Source organism: Loxodonta africana, chromosome 18 (genome assembly GCF_030014295.1).
Source record: "Loxodonta africana isolate mLoxAfr1 chromosome 18, mLoxAfr1.hap2, whole genome shotgun sequence".
NCBI classification, from domain to species: Eukaryota; Metazoa; Chordata; class Mammalia; order Proboscidea; family Elephantidae; genus Loxodonta; species Loxodonta africana.
This window is the reverse complement of record NC_087359.1, coordinates 66,195,587-66,211,178: the sequence shown is the minus strand read 5'-3', so window position 1 is coordinate 66,211,178 and position 15,592 is coordinate 66,195,587. Positions and strand designations below refer to the sequence as shown.

General features: G+C 55.9%; 1 protein-coding gene across 6 annotated transcripts in view; it reads left to right on the top strand.

Annotated features, from left to right (window-relative positions):
- Positions 1-15,592, top strand: part of ATP2A3 (ATPase sarcoplasmic/endoplasmic reticulum Ca2+ transporting 3) — a 35,402-nt gene that overhangs the window by 2,433 nt on the left and 17,377 nt on the right. For 4 of the 6 annotated variants that reach the window (XM_010596513.3, XM_023556306.2, XM_023556302.2 and 1 more), the window contains exons 2-10: positions 7,641-7,658; positions 7,891-7,973; positions 9,882-9,986; positions 10,177-10,315; positions 10,584-10,664; positions 10,746-10,831; positions 12,067-12,531; positions 14,179-14,267; positions 14,430-14,532. In XM_010596513.3, the coding sequence (XP_010594815.1) occupies positions 7,641-7,658; positions 7,891-7,973; positions 9,882-9,986; positions 10,177-10,315; positions 10,584-10,664; positions 10,746-10,831; positions 12,067-12,531; positions 14,179-14,267; positions 14,430-14,532 (1,169 nt within the window). Of the gene's footprint in view, positions 1-444; positions 2,608-7,640; positions 7,659-7,890; positions 7,974-9,881; positions 9,987-10,176; positions 10,316-10,583; positions 10,665-10,745; positions 10,832-12,066; positions 12,532-14,178; positions 14,268-14,429; positions 14,533-15,592 lie in introns of those variants that run through there. The other 2 variants (XM_023556305.2, XM_023556304.2) reach the window with 2 other exon arrangements.

Below are 15,592 nucleotides of genomic sequence, written 5' to 3'. Positions count from 1 at the left end.
ACAGCCTCTAGGGTTGGGCTGACAGGGCTTTGAACCTGGCTCTGCCCCTTCATAGCTATGCAGTCATGGACAAGCCACTTCGCCCCTCCTGGTTTCCTCATCTCTAAGGGGGGGCTACAGTAGAACTCACCTCAGAGGTTGTTTGTGAGTGTTCATTGAGGTCATGGACACCTAGGCTTCCCTCCTGTGGCAGAGAAGGCTGGGCGGGACTCCAGGCCAGAAGCGGGGTCGGGTGGGGTGGGGTGGGCGGGGCCTGCTGGTAGAGGAGGACACCCCCAGGGACTAGTGCCCTTACCTCAGGAGTCTGCACCTGCAAAGTCGTTAGCGCTGGAAACCACAGGGAAGTCATTTGCTTAAGTCCTGAAGTTTGCAAATTCTGCGGGGAGAGGGGAAGGGACTGGGGATCCCCGCCCTCCCACCCGCCTCCTCCTGCAGACAGAGACCTTATTGCTGTGGGGAGGGGAGGTGGAAATGTGCAATGCAGTCAGGAACTGGCCCAAGCCCATTGCAGAGACGGGTCCTCTGAGGCCCCAGCAGGGTCTTTCTCTGCAGGACCCAGAGGTGCCAGCATTCACCTTCTTCCGGAGGCTTTTTACATTTACTTTTTGAATAAAAATTTGCACACATTCAAAGGCTACAAAAGGTGTACAGTAAAGTCTCCCCATCCTGTCCCCAACTTCCCCTTCCGGGTATTCCCCATGTCTTGTGTCTCCCGAGCTGCTCTGTGCGGATACCCGTCCGGATCTATGACCACGCCATGATATCTTTTTATGTAAGAGAGAGTATTGTCCGTGGTGCTTTGCCCCTGCTTTACCACTGGCAAATCACTCTTGGAGACATTCCATGTATAGTGTCCTCTGCTCCTAATGGCGACACAGGGTTTCCTTGCGTGGCTGTTCCAGCTTTTCTTCACCCCTACTTCTGACAGACTCTTGGGTTGTCTGACACACCATGTTACAAGGAATATCCTCATCCCCGCGTCGTTGCACACACTTGTGAACGTCGCTGAGGGGTAAATTCCTAGAAGTGGGATCGCTGGGTTCTAAGGGCGTGTGTACTTTTCATTTTGACAGCCGTTGCAAAATTGGTCTCTGTAAAGTTGTACCAGTTTACTTGGCATTTCCCCGACACCTCGCCAACATAGTGTGCAATCCATATTTTGATCGATGCCAATTGGATGGAACCGTGCCCTCTCGTACTTCTGTTTTGCATTTCTCTGCTTATACGTCAGGTTGGGCATCTTTTCACAGGCTTAGGAGCTGTTGGATTTCCTTGTGTCTGGGAACGGGCTAACCAGCCTCTTTGCCCAACAGGAGCCGAGGCAGGAGGCAGAAGTGGAGCGTGTCCTGCTAAGTGGGCCTGTACCTAAAGCTCAGTGCAGAGTGTGACGTGGCAGTCGGGCAAGATCTCAGGAGGTCCCCAGGGTTGGCCTCTGTCCAGAGAGCTTGGGGAGGACCTGGGACCCAAGGCTGGAGCCTGTCTTCCTGGGCCTCATGCTGCCCATCTGTGCAGTAGTTGGAATGGCCTGAGAGACTGCTGGGTGAGGGATGGTCTGGGTTTGGATTATAGCCAGCAGTGTCTCTGCTGTGGCCTTATCTCCTCTCTCAGCCCAGCCCCCTGTTGGATTCTGGAATTCTGGAAACCCATATGCATGTCCTACAGAAACCAGGCCGGGAGGATGGGGTGAGCTGTGTGGACCCCCTGCCTGGGTGGCATTAGGCAGATTTTCCTGCCCTTGGCCTCAGCGTCCTCGTCAGTATAGCAGAGATGCGATCCTGAGATCCCCTATAGGCCTCGTGGGATGTGAAACTGACTCGGTCTGTCCCAGATCTGAGTGAGGGTGGGGATTACCCACAGGGACTTGGAAGCTCAAGGTCTTTCAGGCCTCACGCTAGTTTTCATGCCCATTGCCCCTGCTGGGCAGTATTAGCCCCCCAGGAATAGCACCAGGCTGCCGCGGCTGGACCCCGTCACCCCTCATACCTGGAGCTCCCTGAGGCAGGGCTGGGGCTGCCCCATAGTGCAGTCCAAGCACACAGGGGTCCAGCAAACCCTTCACCTCTAGTGCTGGGTAGACCAGGTGGGCCCCTCTACAGACCTGGGGAGTGCTTCCTGAGGCCTCTCAGTGGCTCCCTGCAGAGTGGAGCCAGGCTGTCCACCCTAGGTGGACCCTGGAGACATGGCAGAGCCCGCCCAGCCCGGGCCTCTCCCAGCCAGCTGCAGCAGCTTGGGCCCTGACCCTGCAAGTGATGGTTTAATTGCTCTGTAAATTTACCTTTGAGGAAGACCTTGGTGGGTGCGCCTGCCTCTCCCAGCTGGAGCTGACACTTAGAAGCTGAAATACCAGTTTCTAGTGTTGTGAGGAGGAAGGAATTGAGGGGGCACTAGGGGAGCCAGTGGCGTGTGGAGTTGGGAGTAGCCCAGGGGCATCCCTGAGCCTGCACCCACTCCATTCCCCCCTTCCTGGCACTAGCACACGGGGCAACTGAGTCAACAGTTACTGTGAGGCTGTGTGTGGACCCAGGGCTGACTCACCCCTCCTGGCCGTGAAGGTGCTCCCTTCCCATCCCACAAATGACTGTGTGAAGGTCATGGGTGGAGAGAAGGGTAAGGTAATGGGGTGAGGGGTCTGGGAGGGCTTGCAGAGGAGGGGGCTTTTCAGCAAAGCTCTCCTGGAAGGGTGGGATTCATATGAGGAAGCAGGGAAGGGTAATTCAGGACCAAAGTGGTTAAACTCTCAGCCACTAACTGAAAGGTCAGCAGTTCAAACCCACCAGCCGCTTTGTGGGAGAAAGGTGTGGCAGTCTGCTTCCGTAAAGATTACAGCCTTGGAAACCCTGCGGGGCAGCTCTACTCTGTCCTGTAGGATTGCTGTGAGTCAGAATCGACTCAATGACAATGGGTTTTTTGGTTTGGTACTGTGGACATAAGGAGCCCTGGTGGTGCAACAGCTAAGCGCTCAGCGTTAACCTAAAGGTTGGTGGTTCAAACCCACCCAGCAGCTCTGGGACAAAGACCTGGTGATCTGCTCCTGTAAAGATTACAACCTAGAAAACCCTATAGGGCAGTTCAACTCTATCACATGGGGTCGCTATGAGTCGAAAGTCGACTTGACGACACCTGACAACAACAAACTTTGGACAGAAGGAATGGCATGAGCCAAATCTCGGAGGAGGAAGAGCTTTAGCAAAATGGGGGGAGGTGGTGGCAGTGCTGCGGCGAACCGCTTGGCAGACCAGATGGGCATCTGAAGTACAGGAGTGATTCTAGAAGGGCAGGTTTGGGCAGATCCAGGAAGGTCTTGAATGCCATGCTAAGCTTGGTCTTTATCCTGTGGGCCATGGGCAGCCCCTGGTAACCTATGAACAGGGGAGGTAGGCCCATTTACTCATTCACAAATATTTACCAACCACCCACTATGTGCTGGAGACACTGCGTAAACAGTCCTGCCATCATGGAGCTTATGTTCTAGTAATAGTTGTCATGGATGAGGGGTATCGAGCGCTCACTACGTGCTGTGCCTCATTCTGAGTGCTGTAGACTTATCGTGCCATTTCATCTTCACAGCAACCTTATGCAGTACTGTTGTTATCCCCATTTTGCAGATAGAGAAACTGAGGCACAGAGGGGTTTTAGTGATTTACTCATAGACAGAACTACCAAGAGATGGAGTAGAATTTGAACTCAAGCTCTTTAGACCAGACTCCTTGCTCTAAGCCATGAAGCTTCTCTGATCACAGCCCCTGGCTCCCCCAGGCCAGCCCCACAGTGGGAGAAGCCCAGATAAGATTAGTGAGGACTACCCTACCCGCAGGCTGACCCAGCCACAGACCTGGGAGGGAGCAGCACCTCCTTACTGCCTTTGCCCTGCGAAGCCCAGTGGATGGCACCAAGAGGTGGGTGGGGCTGGGGCATTTCTCCCCATTTAGTAGATGGGGCAGCTGAGCCAGGGCAGGCAGGTTGTGGGCCCAGTGCCACCACTTCAAGGGGAACCAGCTCAGCCCCACCATGTACAACCTGGGGAAAGCACAAAGACACTAGCATCTTCCAGGGGTGCCTGGGGATGGGGTCGGGGGACCTCTCCCAGCCCCTGGGCTTACTTCATGGCCCTGGGACTCATTTACAGGAGGGGAGAATTGGTCTTGCAGGGTCTTGGTGGAACTGGTGTTTGAAGCAGACCAGGCCTGAGCATGCAAAGCCTTTGTTGTTGTTAGTTGCTGTCAAGTCAGCTCTGACATATGGCAACCTTATGTGTAACAGAACAAAAAGCTGCCTGGTCCTATGCGATCTTCATATCTTTTGTATGGTTGAGCCCATTGTTGTAGCCACTATGTCAATCTATCCCATGGATGGTTTCCCTTGTTTTTGTTGCCTAAACCCAAAAACCGAACCCTTTGCAATCAAGTCAATACCGACTCATACCGACCCTATAGGACAGAGTAGAACTGCTCCACAGGATTTCCAAGGAACGGCTGATGGATTTGAGCTGCTGACCTTTTGGATATCAGCCAACCTCTTAACCACTGCACCACCAGGGCTCCATGAACCTTTCCGAACAGGGATGATTTTGGCTGGTGGCTTTGGGGCAAGGGGCTGCTGCAGAGGGGCATGCCAGCTGTTGGGATGGGGTCATAACAGCCCAACAATCAGGACGTGGGGTGCCACATTTTTTCAGGTGACCTAGACTATGCAGAGTCCTGGTGGCCCAGTGGTTAAGAGCTTGGCCGATAATCAAGATGTCAGCAGTTCAAATCCACCAGCCGCTCCTTGGGAACCCTGTGGGGCAGTTCTGCTCTGTCCTACAGGGTTGCTATGAGTTGGAATTGACTTGACAGCACATAACAACAACAACAGATTATGGGCAGCAGGGTGACCAGGGGAAAGAAAATAGGACAGTATGGGAGCCAGACCAAGGGTTCCAGAGCCAGACTCCCCGAGCTCAAAACCCTGCCTGACCACTTCCCAGCTGTGTGACCATGAGCTAGTTACTCAACCTCTCTGTGTTTCAGTTGTCTCCACTGTAAAATGGAGCTCTTAACTGAATCCTCCTGGAGTTGTCTGAGAGTTACAGGAGACAGATGCCCACAGAGTTGGCACAGTGTCTCACACACAGCCAGCACTGGTTGCTGCTGTTACTATGATGTCTGCTGAGCACCTCCTCACGGGCTCAGCACACAGGGTTTTCCCATTTGTTCTCCAGAGGCAATGTGGATAAAGCACCTGGCTCACTGCTCTGTATATAGTAGGTGCTCGGTAAATGTGACTCTTAATAGTAACGATAATTATCGTGAGGATGGTAATCCTCACCGCAGCCCTTCAAGATGGGTGTGGGTGCCCCTTCTTACTGAGGCCCAGGAAGGCTGGGCTGCCTGCCTGGAGCCCCATGGGCCAGCTGCTTAGGCAGGACTAGAGCCATGCCTGTGCCATGCACGGGGACGGGCAGGGCATCTGATTCGACCTCAGTGGCTGGCTGACCTCAGCTCTGCACAGAATAAATGCCCTAAGGAATGTGGTTCCAGGGACTTCATGTCTGACGAGGGAAGCAGCAAGAGGGATTCAGGTGAGACTCACAGATGAACTGCCTCCCTGGTCAGGAACCATGAAGATGCCTGCAGAGGTGAGGGGTTTAGGAGTGTCCTGGGCAAAGCATGGCAGAAGCAGGCAGATGTGTGTCATGAGGTTGGCACTGCTCTGTGCAGAGGCTGGGGAATGGCTGATATGACCTCAAAAGGACCCTACTCCATTGGAGAACTGGCCCAGAAACCAGGCCTATCCCCCCTTCCCCCTGCCTTTCCTGTTCACTTCAGCTAAATAGATCAGAAGGAAAATGTCTGTTTGATTTTAATCTCAGAGCAGGACACTGGAGATTACATTTTCCACGGAAAATGTCAGCCGCTGCCTAAAATAGGACTTTGGAGAAAATGCTAGAAAGTGTATTTTTAGGTTATGTGTTTCCCGCAGGGATTCCTGCAGCCCAATGGACTGTTTGATACTCTCCATGGTTCAGCTGCCAGGTGCAGACCCCAGACCATCCAAACAGGTGGTCTGGGAAGAAGGCTCCCACGGGAAAAAAAAAAAAAGGTTTACACGAGCCAGAAACAGGTGGACAGATGCAAAGACTCACTTCATGTGTCAGGAGGAGGAGGAGGAGGAGGAAGAGAGCGCCGGCCTGGGGTGAGGCCTCGGGTGTCTGCATTTCTAACCAGCTCCCAGGTGACGCTGATGCTGCAGGCCCCGGAGATTGTCATTTGAGTAGCAAGGGGCAAGGAAGGCAAGAGGAGGTGGTGCTCAGTTAGCCTTCAGCCTGGGAGGGGCCTCAGAGAGGCTGGAGCAGGGGCAGGAGCTCAGCACGGGCTGGGGGAGCCTGTCAGTGTCTGTCCTCTAGGGCCCAGCCCCCGGCCCTCCCACAGCCCCATAGAGACACACTTCCTTGCTGTGTGACCTCATTCAAGCGGATGCTTTACTCTGAGCCTTATTCTCCCATCTGTGAAACAAGGCCGTGGTTCTTGCCCCACCTTCCCATTAAGATGATGGGATGATTGCAAGACATCAGGTATCTGAGGCAGCCAGGTACAGGTACGAACTCAGGTACCAGCCAACCTGGTACAAAAGGTGCTTCAGGAAACAGATAAAAACTTTGCATGTAAAGTGCTGGCAGGTCTTGTTAGTTTTTGAAGTTGAGAATGTTCTGTGGGTCTGGGGCTCGGTGAGGGGGCTTTGCTGACCTTGCCCGGAGGGGAGGACCTGGTGGGGGAGGGCAAGCTGAGGCCCAGCCCCCAGGGATGGAACTTTGGAAGAGTTCCTCACTGAATAGGATGCTGGCTGCTGGAGTCTTGTCCTGGGGAAGCGCCCAGGGTAGGGTGAGGCTCTGCTGCAGACCTTGGCCAGGTGGTCCTAGAGTAGCAGGTGTGTCTGATACCCTGTGAGCAGAGGCAGGGCTTGGTCTCATTGGCTTGAGCAAACCAGTTGCCGTTGACTCGACCCTGACTTATGGCGACCCATGTGTGTCAAAGTAGAACTGTGCTCCGTACGGTTTTCAGTGGTTGATTTTTCAGATGTAGGTTACCAGGCCTTTCTTCCAATGTGTCTGAGTGGACTTGAACTGCTAACCTTTTGGTTAGCAGCCAAGCATGTTAACCATTTGCACCACCCAAGGACTCCATTGGCCTGAGCAGATGGCCTCCATCTGAGTTGCTTCTAGAGGGAGGGGCCGCTTTGTGGTTGGGGTGGGGAACACTGACTGGGTGGCCATCTGAAGAAGGGCAGTGCAGGGAAGCTGTGAGACCTCCTGCCTCTCTAGGCCTCCGTTTACCCTCTGTGCAATGGGAAAGGAGCTATACTGGGGGACCTGAACAGTCCCCCCGGCTTTGGTTTTGTCCCAAGGTGAGCCAGGCCACACCTGACATTCCTCACTCAGAGTTGGGTGGGGTAGGGTGGGGTGGGAGGCTGGAAGCATCTGGGCTCCAACTATCTGTTCTGAGGTGGAGTGACCTCAGAGAGCCCTGGGGATACATCCAATTCATCTGGGGGTCTGGGCAGACGCAGTGGGGAAGGGCTGCTCAGACATCTCCAAGGCCCCACTGCATAACCCAGTCATTTCTTGTCTCTTCATGGCTACCATGGCTGCCTGGATCCTGCAGAGCTCCCGACGGAGGAAGGTGAGGTTTGGGCCAGGGCAGGCTCTGAAGCCCCAAGGAGACGTCCTTGGGCCCTTCCCTGTCAGGGTGTGCCCCTCCTCCCCTCTAGAGTGAGGGCTTGCTGCGCCTCAAGGGCCCTCAAGGCCTCAGGCTCTCCCTCTCCAGCTGTAGGGAGGGAGGGGGCCAGTTGATCTCTAAATGAGAGGGTCAGTCGGTCAGGGTCCCAGTCCTCATGTGGCTCTCCTGTTCCCAGGGAAGTCCCTGTGGGAGCTGGTGCTGGAGCAGTTTGAAGACCTCCTGGTGCGCATCCTGCTGCTGGCCGCCCTGGTCTCCTTCGTAAGTAGGGCCCTTCCCACCAGGGCCCGGAGCCCTGCAGCTGCAGCCTTGGGCAACGGGGAGGGAGAGCCAGCAGTGCTCTGGGGCACAGGGCTGTCCTCTCAGCCATGGGCATCCCTTAGCCTGCTCCCTGGCCTACCCGCCCCTGCTCTGCTCAGACCTCGACTTCCCTCGCCTGTACCCTTGCAGCCCCCACATTGGTCTCCTGGCTCCCATCTGGCCCCCTCCAGTCTGTCTTGGACCCTGGCTGTCAGAGTGAGCTTTCAAAAGCACGAGTGGAACCCACCCCTCCCTGTCTTAGCCCAGGATTTCTCAATCTCAGCATTACTGACTTTTTGGACCCAATAATCCTTTGTTGTGGGGAGCTGTCTTCTGCCTTATAGAATGTTTAGCAGCATCCCTGACCTCTGCTCAGCAGATACCAATAGCAACCCCTGGTTATCACAATCCAGAATGTCTCCAGATATTGCCAGATGTCCCTGGGGCACCAAATCCAGTTGAGAGCCACTGCCTCAGCCCCTCCCGTGACTCCCCGCGCTCCTCAGACGTACTTTGGGGCCTTCATTTCTTTTTTTTTTTTTTAATTGTACTGTAGATGAAGGTTTAAACAACAAACTAATTTCTCATTAAACAGGTAGTACGCATATTGTTTTATGACACTGGTTAACAACCCCACGACTTGTCAACACTCTCCCTTCCCAACCCTGGGTTCCCTATTACCAGCTTTCCTGTCCCCTCCTGCCTTCTAGTCCTTGGCCCAGGGCTGGTGTGCCCCTTTAGTCTTGTTTTGTTCCGTTGGCCTGTCCACTCTTTGGCTGAAGGGTGAAACCCAGGAGTGACTTCATCATTGAGCTGAGAGGGTGTCTGGGGCCCATACTCTCAGGGTTTCTCCAGACTCCTCAGGTGGGGCCTTCACTTTCCGCAGTCTCTTCTTGCTGCTGATCCCCTTTGCTCTTCCCCCGTTCCCAGTGTAATGGGGCCAGGGTAGGAAGGAAGTGAGGGAAACAGTGGTTGTCATTGGCAGCTGAGCAGCAGAGACCCAAATGGAACTCAGGATCATTTCCAGGCCACCCTGAGGGTGGACATGATTCTGGTTCCCGCCCCCATCTCCAGCATGGTCTGGGAGGAAACCTCATCTTGGTGGTCTAGAACACGGGACAGCAGGGGCACTGGGTGGGACACTTCCCTTCCAGTCAGCAGGGCCCAGCCAGCTGTGTCTGGTCCTCCTGCCCACTGTCCTCATGGAAAATGGGGACTCTTGCAGAAAAAGTCTATCCATGCAGAAGCCTAAATCAGCAGACCCAAAGGGATGCCTGTACCCCTTCACTGTACAGACGGGCACACTGAGCACGTGGAGAGGGAGTGACAAGTACCCACCTGGGCCAGAGGTGGAAACAGGACTTGGTCTCCTGACTCCCAACCCGGGCGTCTGGGCTCTAGGTCTGGAGCAAGGTTCCTTTGGCCAGGGGATCTCAAACATGATGGGGCCCAGAATCACCTGGGCTTGTTAAAACACAGGCGCTGAGCGCCTCCCTGAGTTTCTGACTCAGTAGGTCCGGACGGGCCCCTAGAACCACATTTCTAGCAAGTTCCCAGCTGATACTGCTGCTGCTGGTCTGGGACCCCACTTTGCTGTAGGCAGACTGGGATCTCCAGCTAGTGGTTGTGTAACTGCCCATGTCCCTGAAGATGGACCTGGGGAGGGACACAGGCTGTGGTGGTCACTGCCTGAGGGAGTTGAGTGTCCTCTAAGCCAAGGCCTTCTCAGAGTCACCCTCTCCAAGCCCAGAGATCCCAGGGGGCCTCCCTGACAGCAGGGAGGCAGACAGGAGATCCAGGGTACAAAGAGAAAGGTGAGCAGGACCTGCCCACAGCATAGCCCACACTCACTGGCTCTGATCCTGGCAGGTCCTGGCCTGGTTCGAGGAAGGTGAGGAGACCACGACAGCCTTCGTGGAGCCTCTGGTCATCATGCTGATCCTCGTGGCCAATGCGATCGTGGGCGTATGGCAGGTGGGAGGCCCAGGGGTTGGGCTGGGACCTGGGGTCTCCCACCTGCTAGATGTGACCTCCACCTGGTGCTGGGATTCCCTGCAGGTTCTTCTGCTTCCAGCGCCACCCTAGGCCCTGAGGGTGTCACTCTGAGGGGGTGGCCTGCTGGGGGCAGCAGGGACAAAGCACCTGTTCACCTTGTACTCTACAGGAACGCAATGCTGAGAGTGCCATTGAGGCCCTAAAGGAATACGAGCCTGAGATGGGCAAGGTGATCCGCTCAGACCGCAAGGGTGTGCAGAGGATCCGTGCCCGGGACATTGTCCCCGGAGATATCGTGGAAGTGGCAGGTGTGACACTGGTGACCCCGTCCCTCTCTGTGCCTCTGTCTTTTGGCTGTGTATTCAGAGGGGTGACTGTCGGATCCTTCCAGAGCTCCTCTGCCAGACTCCCACTGTACAAATAAGAAGACTGAGGGCCAGAGGGCAGGGGACCACCTAAGGGATCACGCTCAGGCCCCTGCATGCCAGCCCCAGCCATGGTTCCTGGGAGCCCTTGGCTTTTGCGGGGGTTAGCAGCCAAAGCCCCACACTCAGCCAGGCTTTCCTTCCTCCTCAGTCGGGGACAAAGTGCCTGCTGACCTCCGCCTCATTGAGATCAAGTCCACCACGCTGCGAGTGGACCAGTCCATCCTGACAGGTGAGGCCTGGCCGGGCAGGGGCTGGACCAGGGCACAGGGGTGTCTTCGTGTGGCGTTTCTCATTCTTATTCCACTGGCAGGTGAATCTGTGTCGGTGACCAAGCACACAGATGCCATCTCAGACGCGAGAGCTGTGAACCAGGACAAGAAGAACATGCTGTTTTCTGTAAGTCCCTGGGATGCCTGGGCTTTCTCAGAGCTTTGTCTGAACAATAATATCAATACCATTAAGATTAATGAATTAAAGTCCCACGGGAAAGAACCTCACCAATTATTGACAAAACATGCAAGTTTATAACAGTAATAATAGCTTGTGTTTACGGAGGGCCGTGGGCCTGGTACTGATCCAAGCCTTTTACATATATTAATTTCTTTTTAGTCTCACAGCAAGCCTCTGAAATAAGTACTCTCGTGATCTGTATTTTCCAGCAGGCACAGAGAGGTTAAGGAATTGCCTGAGGAAGGTCATACAGGCAGGGAGTAATGGAGCTGGGATGTGAGCTCAGACATTCGCCACAGTTCTCCCTCTTACCTTCTAGACTCTGCTGCCTTAATCTGGAAAGAGGAAGAGCTTACCCATAAACACTCAACAGAAAGTTCTCTGGAGGCAAGAGGGTTGCAAAAGTGGTGGAGGATGGCAGGAACGAGCCATTTCACAGACAGGAAAAACTGCTTTGGGGTGGGACAGGAGACTTCAAGGGGCATGGTCCAGTACCACAGCTCTCCCCAAAAAGCCTTCTGAGGAGAGTGGGCTGGCTAACCAGAGGCCCTTCCCTTAACTCAGGGGCCTGGGGGGTAGGGCAGGGGTGGAGAGCCATTGCTCAGGGCAACACCTGCCTTCTCACCCCCTCCTACACTGCGCATCCATTAGAAGGGGCACTGAGTTAATACCCTCCTCGGAGCCACTGTGTCTTGGGCCTCTGTTGGGCCATTGTACAAAGGAAGACACTGAGACTCACGACTGGCTATCCCTTACTCCAGGACTTGGAGATTTTACTAGGGCCTTGGGAGTGAAGAGGCTTAAGTTTAAGTTTTCTGGATTCTTTAATGTGATATTTGTGGACTGTTTACCAGGGATCACAGTCAGCTGCATGCTGCTGTGTGGCCATGTTGATTGTTCACAACTCACATATTAACGGGTTGGTGTCTGTGCTGTGCTGGTCAGTATTGGCCTTGGTGCCTCCTCTGAGCCAGGCACTGGGGATATGGCAATGAACCAGAGCCCTGCCCGCATAGAGCTGACGCTGTCATGAGGGAGACATAGCCGCATGGGTCTGGGAGTGCTCCGACATGAAGAAAAAGGAAGCCAAGTAGAGGGATAAAAGCCCTACAATGGCCTGAAGGAGGCAAGGATCTGGGGTCCTGGCCGGGGTGTAAGCAGCTCTTCCCTCACTTGGTCAGGGCACCAACATTGCGTCAGGCAAGGCGGTGGGCGTAGCTGTGGCCACAGGCCTGCACACGGAGCTGGGCAAGATCCGGAGCCAGATGGCGGCGGTGGAGCCGGAGCGGACACCGCTGCAGCGTAAGCTGGATGAGTTCGGGCGGCAGCTGTCCCGTGCCATCTCTGTGATCTGCGTGGCTGTGTGGGTCATCAACATCGGCCATTTTGCCGACCCAGTCCACGGCGGCTCCTGGCTCCGTGGTGCCGTCTACTACTTCAAGATTGCTGTGGCCTTGGCTGTGGCCGCCATCCCTGAGGGCCTCCCGGCTGTCATCACTACATGCCTGGCACTGGGCACCCGGCGCATGGCACGCAAGAATGCCATCGTGCGGAGCTTGCCCTCTGTGGAGACCTTGGGCTGCACCTCAGTCATCTGCTCTGACAAGACCGGCACACTCACCACCAACCAGATGTCCGTCTGCCGGGTGAGTTGCCGCAGTCAGCTTGGGGCCCCACTGGTGGTGTTTGTGTGATGCTGGGTGAACTGGACTCCCTCTCCGGGTTACTCCCTGACTTTCTTTTTGGTGGGGGATGGAGGAGAAAACCTGTGGACCATCCTATGATAGGGAACAGATCCAGGTTTTCATGGGGTTAGAGCAGAGGACTGGCAGGCTGCAGTGGACAGAGCCTGGCTAGGTCACTGTGGAGCCACAGGCAGGTTGCTGCCCATCTGTGAGCCTCAGTTTCCTCATCTGAAGCTTGGGCCTCAGTTTCCTTATCTGAAGCTTGGGTGTGCAAGCCCTGCCAGGTAACCATAAAGACACAGGAGAGGATCAGATCCAGCCTTGATGCCTGAGCCAAGCTCGGGCTGGAGCCAGGCTCTACCCTGCTTCCACCATGGCTCTCTGTGGTCAATGCCTATCACCAGATACACTGGCCCCAGTGACCTTGGAAGGGCCAAGGCAGGAATTATTTATTCCCTGGATTCCAGCCCACATCCTGGGCCCACTGCCCACATGCTCCAGGGATTCTGGCTGAGGCTGCAGCAGGCCTGTGGGGCTGAGGGATCCTCCCGACCCAGTAGAGAGGCGGGTACGATGATGGTGAAGGCTGTGGGCTTCCCACCCCTCTCAGGTTCCAGGTTCCCCCATGGCTCCTCTCCCACCCTCTGTTCCCACAGTCTGCTGGCTGGGTGGCCTTGAAAATCTGGGCTCGGTCTTCCGAAGCCTTAATCAGAGGCTGCTGCAGGGGAGGGGGCACCAGCAAGCTGTACCACCCTGCAGCCCCGACTTTGCCCCAGAGCTCTGCAAAAATTCCTAGTGGGACTACCTTTGAACAAAGTGTTCCTTGGCTCAAATAAGGACTTGAAAGACACAGAGTAGGGATGGATGCTGGGCTGAGAAACTTAACTTTTCAAGGGCTGCATTTGCTGGGGAGCTGCCTCTGGGAGCAGGGAGGAGAGCAAGAGGGGAGACACGTTTACTGGGCACCTACTAGGTGCTGGGCTGGCCATTTGCTTGGGAATGTGCAGCGAGACCGTTCCCAGAAAGCTGGCTGGCAAGAAAATGGGCTGCCCTGGGAGGAGGTGAGCCCCCTGTCCTGTCCCTGGGTGACCCAGGACCCCTGCCAACAGGAGCTCATGCCCTGGGGACAGCTCTGGGCAGGAGGGGTCTGTGCCTCACAGTGGGGTGTGGGTCTCCCAGGAACGGAAAGTAGGAGCAGCTAGGCTGTGATCCCAGCTACTCTCCAGAGGGGAAACTGAGGCTCAGGTGCTCCGCAGATTATGATGAACAGAACCAGGCAAAGACCAGGCTTCCTGTCCCAGCTCAGGGTTCCATCAAGCCAACAGCTGCCCCAGAGGGCATTGAAGAATGTGCCATAAACCCCTCCCGGGTCCAGAGCAAACTGACAAGCCTGAGCTGCAGCACACATGGACAGAGCAGAGATTCCCCCAACCCCACCCCATACTCTCATACTGTGCCTCTGAGACCCTGGGATTGGGGCTGGTGCTGGTGGCTCTTAGGATGGCCCTGCAGGACCCACCCCAGAGTCAGGCGTTATTCAGACTGGCTTTACCTTGGGAGGAGAGAGGCGACCCTGACCCGCCCTGAACACACTCCTTGGCTCCCCAGATGTTCGTGGTGGCCGAGGCCGAGGCTGGCTCCTGCCGTTTGCACGAATTCACCATCTCGGGTACCACCTACACCCCGGAGGGCGAAGTGTGAGTGCAGGTCAAGGGGGCGGGGCTTCCTGGTGGGCGGGGCCACGCGGGAGAGCACAGAGTGGTGTCCCTGAGCGGGGCCTCCTGGAGGTGGGGTCAGGGTTAGAGGCATCTCCCAGGGGCGGGGCCGAGGCCCTTGGACTGAACGTCTGGGCTCCACAGGCGGCAGGGAGAAAAGCCTGTGCGCTGTGGAGAGTTTGACAGTTTGGTGGAGCTGGCGACCATCTGTGCGCTGTGCAATGACTCGGCGCTGGACTACAACGAGGTGGGACTCCACTCTCTTTCCAGATCTCCTTAGTATCTGAGTACCCAGGACAGACCCTTGTCCCATAGTTCCACAGCTCCCAGTATTGGGGCGCCACACCTCAGGGACATTGCCACCCCATGCACACCTACCCCACCACCCCCGCCCCGCTCAGACTTTCTTCAAGACTGAAGGGCCGGGGATCCCTAGGACAGAGATTTTCCACACTGGGACGAGGGAGGGTGTTTAAGGCACAAGGCCCAGCCCAGATAGGGCCCACAGGCCGTAGCAGCCTGAGATTTTGGCATGAGTGCCCTTCCTCGTGGCTGGACGTGGGTGATGGAGCATTGGAGGTGTAAAGCTTGAGGGCAAGCCCTCAGCCAGATCAAGTCACGTCTCCCTACCAGGCTGAGAGCAGCGAGAGCCACAGAGGGCTTTGGGTGCAGGTGTGGTATGATCAGATTTACAAAGGGTCACCCAGGCTTCCTGGGGGTGGGGCGCGGGGGATGAACAGAGCAGGCAGAGCAAGACTGGAGCCAGGGAGCCCCGTGTGGCTGACCAGGCCAGAGTGAGGCAGACAGCCCTCGCTGGGGCCTCAGCATGGTTTGGAGAGAGGTTTTAGGAGCTGAAAACCCTGGGACTTGGTTCCTGGTTGGGTGAAAGAGAGACAGCGATCAGGGTAGCTCCTGGTTGCCATGCTGGGTGGGGCTGCCACTTGATTGGTAAACACAGGGAGAGGAGGAGGTGCCTGAGGGGTCCCCAGGACTAGGGTCTGGCGCCTGCAGTTGGCCATGTGGGTTGGGAGCTCAGGAGAGGGTCATGGCTTAGTTGTGGTGTTCATGAGCACAGGGAAGGCGGTGGAAGCAGCAGGCATATGAGGCCCCAAGGAGAGAAAGAGGCAGGAGTTAGACAGCAGAGTTCGGACCTAGAAAGAGAAGCTGGTGAAGGAGAGCGGGAAGGGATGAACTGAGAGATGCGGAGAACTGGGAGGGCACGTGGCCACTGACACCAGGGGAAAAAAGAGTTGGCAAGGGAAGGTGGGCAGCAGTGCCCAACACTGCCGAGACCTAGGTCAGCCGGA